Source organism: Cyclopterus lumpus, chromosome 8 (genome assembly GCF_009769545.1).
Source record: "Cyclopterus lumpus isolate fCycLum1 chromosome 8, fCycLum1.pri, whole genome shotgun sequence".
NCBI lineage: Eukaryota > Metazoa > Chordata > Actinopteri > Perciformes > Cyclopteridae > Cyclopterus > Cyclopterus lumpus.
The window spans coordinates 11,656,921-11,661,920 of NC_046973.1; the positions used below are offsets into that span (position 1 = coordinate 11,656,921).

Sequence of the window (5,000 nt, forward strand, 5' to 3'; positions counted from 1 at the left end):
AAAAGAGACTCCCGACTCTGAGATGTGTACATATGCATCATTTATGGCTGTTCATCTTCGCTTGTTTTGTGGTTTCAAGCCTTTCAGAGGGTGAAAGTAGCCTCCAACTCGGAGGATAACAGGATAACAAGCATGCCAGTTTGAACCACATGACTCGTGCGTTTTTGTTCTTTTTGAATAATTCATAAAGCCTTTAATCGCTAACAGCAGGCGAGTTGACGAGGACCGGTTCGGCTTTGCCGAAAAGTTTTAAACAATCCCCCAAAAATGCCAGAGGTGATGAGTGAATGAACGCGATGCCGTCCACAGCGATGGAGTCAATGGAACCCTTCTCTTAGGAAAACTCCTCATGATGAGAATTCTTTTTTAATTAAAAGCTCCCAATATCAGCTGAACATCCTCAAAGTGCCTCTGTGGGCATGCGAAGTGACACGTACGTCTGGAAGAGGGTAGCCCGGCGTTCTCAGGCAGCCTCCGGCCCAAAGTGACCCTCCGTGAATCACGAGCCCCGTGTGCTTGTCATGTACACAGTGGGTTCAGAAAAAGGCTTTTTTTAAATGAACATTGTGGCGAATTCAGCGTCCTGCACGTGTTTTACTTGTCGCCGCTGACCTCTTGTGGCGCTTGTTTGTCACTACAAGACACACAGAGGAGGACGACCATTGACTGTTGTTGTACTGGGGATATCATGTCTGCATGTTATGTTGCGTTTTCTTTGCTGTTTATTTCTCTTTTTTTACCCAGCATTCATCTGTTCCCCGGATGTTCCCACAGATTTGCACGTGTCCACTGTTGGAGTATTGTTCTTTATCTTTGGTTTGAGTCTCTCTCTCTCTCTCTCTCTCTCTCTCTCTCTCTCTCTCTCTCTCTCTCTCTCTCTCTCTCCAGGGCTTGTGTATGACAGTCTGATGCTGAAGCATCAGTGTGTGTGTGGCAACGCTCACATCCACCCAGAGCATGCTGGGAGAGTGCAAAGCATCTGGTCCCGACTGCAGGAGACGGGCCTACTAGGCCGCTGTGAAGTACGCACGCACGCACGCACGCACGCACGCACGCACGCACGCACGCACACACACACACGCACACACGCACACACACACAACCTTTGTACTCACAGCAGAGCTACACCCACAATGCCAATGCCGAGAAGTCATAGTTGGTTGCAGGCTATCTCAGCATGCACTACAATACGCTTCTAACATTTGCCTCCCAGAAGTGGACTTTAAAGCCTTCATAGCAGTTAGTACAGCTGATCTTCTCCTATCTTCATCTTCGTCATCATCGCCATCACACTTACATCGTCTCTGGATTTACACACCATATTCCACATCATGTATACATGGTGTTTGCTTTACAATCGTTGATTCTAGTAACTGCCAATTATTTTGGGGGAGAAATAATTAAAAAGTGCAGACTCCTTACTCTCTCTCTCTCTCTGTGTGTGTGTGTGTGTGTGTGTGTGTGTGCGAGCAGAGGATTCGGGGGCGTAAAGCATCTCTGGATGAGATCCAGTCCGTCCATTCAGAGTTCCACACTCTGCTATATGGAACCAGTCCGCTGAATCGACACAAACTGGACCACAAGAAGCTGCTGGGTACCTGTCTGTCTGCCTGTGTCTGCCTGCCTGACCTATATATTTAGTTGTGACACATATATACAGCATTTCTAATAAAAGAACCTTTCACATGTGCTGAATGAGTTTTCGGGACACAGCATGTTGCAAATTCCACAAATGCTGCGTCTGTTCTCGTCTTCCTATCTCGTCTTTCTATGTCGCGAAAACATTGAACACACCATTACACACTACAAGACCTGTAGGTAACCTCTGCTCTGGTTGTTCCAGGTCCAATCAGCCAGAAGATGTATGCTGTTCTTCCCTGTGGAGGAATTGGGGTGAGGCTCTCTCTCTCGCCCTCTCCCTCTCCCTCTCCCCCCTGTGTGTCTGTGCGTCAGTGTCTTGGCTCTGCTTTGATCTTTGGGCTCCTCGGCAGGTGGACAGTGACACCGTGTGGAACGAGATGCACTCGTCGGCGGCAGTCCGCATGGCAGTCGGCTCCGTCATCGAGCTGGCCTTCAGGGTGGCGGCAGGCGAGCTGAAGGTAACGAGCAGGGGAAAAACACACACACACACACACACACGGTGAACTCTTGTTTTCTGCTTGACAAACGTGACGCACCGACTGACCTGTCCTTCACTCTGTGTTCCGTTTTCACTCCAGAACGGCTTCGCGGTGGTGCGTCCGCCGGGCCACCACGCCGAGGAATCCACCGCCATGTCAGTACAAGATTATTGTTTCACAGCTGAATGTCTCTCTGCAGCTCATGTCGGCGATGACTAACGACTTGTTTCGCTCGGTGTGTGTGTGTGTGTGTGTGTGTGTGTGTGTGAGAACAGGGGGTTTTGTTTCTTTAATTCAGTAGCCATCACTGCCAAGCTGCTGCAACAGAAGCTGGGCGTGGGCAAGATCCTCATTGTGGACTGGGTGAGTCCCACACACACGATATGTCGGCAATGTCACCTAGAAAAAGAGATTCACTTCTCTTATTTACTACTTCTTCTTGCCATCGTGAATTTCTCATTAAAAAATTAGCATTATTCAGAGAAAATTTTAATTTTTTCAATATATTCAACAACTTAAAAAAAAACTCAAACGAAAACATTTCCCATTCAAAACCAGAACATGTATCAAACTTAAGTAATGGCCCGGCACCTACCGAGCACCCCACTGGAACTCAGATTGTCTTTACAGTTGGGTTGTTTGAGGTACTTATCCATCATCGGTGTCTCACCTCCAGTAGAGGGCGGTCTGCATGCCCCCAGTTTGGAGAAAGCGATTGATACCAGTGCACCGCTGTGGACGGGGGCGGCAGAAAAACACTTTTTAACCACCCAAAAAGGTTATCAGTTTAAATGTATGTGATATTTAGACCTTTTTTTTGATGATATCTTTAAAGGCCACAAAACCAGTAATCTGACCTTTTTTGGGCTACCACAGCCACAACTGGTTAATGAGTCCGTAAAAATGAGTTGTGATCAAGGCAGCAGGAGACCAGCAACTCACGGTTTCTGCGAGGTGATATTTTTGTCAATGGAGTCTCGTGGCTTTGAAGCGTTGATGGATACAACGGCTTCAGTTCCCCGTCAAAGGGTCTGATGGAAAATAAACAGGGGAAAGTATTCTACATGTAGTGTACACTTTAACCGTGCTGGTATGTTTTTTCCAAACTGCGCCACCTACTGTTGGTAATACTACTAGATAAGTACGTTATACAAGCCCACTTGAAAAGGAATCCAAACCATCCCTTTAACAGTTTTCTGAGCAGGCATTTGTGCGGCTAACGGGAATTCATCTGGATAAAGTGTTGACCAAACACAGTGTGTTCAGAGTGTCCGTATCACAGCAGCCTGTTGACCTTCTCTCTCACGCCACTGCGACCTGTCACCGCAGGACATTCACCATGGCAACGGCACCCAGCAGGCCTTCTATAGTGACCCCAACGTCCTCTACATCTCCCTCCATCGCTACGACGACGGAAACTTCTTTCCTGGCAGCGGAGCTCCTGAGGAGGTACACACACACACACACACATATACATACACAAGGCAGAGGTGAGAATTCAGAAATAGTTGAACCAGTGTCATATATGCCCCATGTTCTGAAAAATGACGAATAACTATAAACACTCATCGTACACCCACTGGGAACTCTCTCTGACCTTTAGCTAAATGTTGAATCTTCTGCTGGGTAGAAGTCAACTCTTATCTTGCTAAAAAGATAACATTTATTATTCGTAAAAACACTTAAGCGATAATAATAACACCGCCTGTGTGTGTGTCCTTGAGGCCTGACAGATGCATTTCCTTCCTCCATAAAACTGCTTTACAAGACTACAGGCCATTTTCAAATGATCAATCTAGCTTCACTAAGCACCCATGTCTGATAGAAGACAGAATTGAAGTGTGCAGATTTAAGATTTGGGCCCAGCAATGAACACCCATGTCCTCCAGCATTATGTCAGTCAAATATTCCTGAATATCAAATAAACGAGTCAGCAATATGAGCGAGTGGACACAACAAAGTTAACTGGATTTTGTATCTGTGGTTTTGAGCAGTAAAAGAAAAATGTTTTGTTTGGTAAAGTTGGTTTTCAAATATTTATCCAAACATCCTGCCAAATATTGGCAAAAGCAGCCCAATTTATTTTCTCCCAGCCCTAAAAGTAGCCCAATTGGGATGGAAACCAGCCCAAATCTGGCAACGCTGCCTACACTTCCAGTCTACCATGCCACCTTGCCGTGGACCGCTCCTTGCTGCCATCTGCTGGACCAGTGGCCAGTGGCTTATACTAACCCTGATTTCTGACTTTATTTCTCAGAGTGGAACAGAGGGGATAAAACTCTCTCCTGCTTCTGTAACTGCAAGCAATAGAGTAAGAAATGCAGACAGGGACTCATGGATCAAATTGTGGTTTTGGTGCAATGTGTGTGGCACCCTTTTCACACACCTTTTCACGCTCCAATTAGATGGATGCAGGATCACCAGGAAAGAAAAACATTAAATAGAATAATTCCATGCTGTGAGGCTTAATTTACTTTGAAAGTTTCATCAGTATCATTTCAAATATGGAATAATACTTGATTAACCTTGCTGGCTTCTGGCATGTTGCCCAGCTGCCACTGCGTAGTACCTATTAACCACCCAGTAGAACCAAAGTCCAAGGGATTTATTGGTAATTTATTCTACAAACATTGCTGGTTCTTTGGTGTGTGTGTTCCATATTTGATATTTCAATGAAGCACACAGACACACAAGAATGAATCTCTGCCCCTCTCTGCAGGTGGGATCAGGTGCTGGTGGTGGTTTCAATGTGAACATAGCGTGGACCGGAGGAGTTGAGCCGCCTATGGGGGACGTGGAGTACCTCACAGCCTTTAGGTAAACATTATTATGACGTTTGGTGTGTTAGAATTTGGGTAAATGCAAATGATAAGCAACATG

General features: G+C 46.0%; 1 protein-coding gene across 1 annotated transcript in view; it reads left to right on the forward strand.

Moving 5' to 3' along the window:
* Window positions 1–5,000, forward strand: part of hdac5 (histone deacetylase 5) — a 32,284-nt gene that overhangs the window by 24,813 nt on the left and 2,471 nt on the right. Inside the window, 8 exon segments of the mRNA XM_034539493.1 lie at window positions 889–1,022; window positions 1,474–1,594; window positions 1,844–1,893; window positions 1,992–2,099; window positions 2,220–2,275; window positions 2,396–2,483; window positions 3,450–3,569; window positions 4,840–4,937. Of these exon segments, the coding sequence (XP_034395384.1) occupies window positions 889–1,022; window positions 1,474–1,594; window positions 1,844–1,893; window positions 1,992–2,099; window positions 2,220–2,275; window positions 2,396–2,483; window positions 3,450–3,569; window positions 4,840–4,937 (775 nt within the window).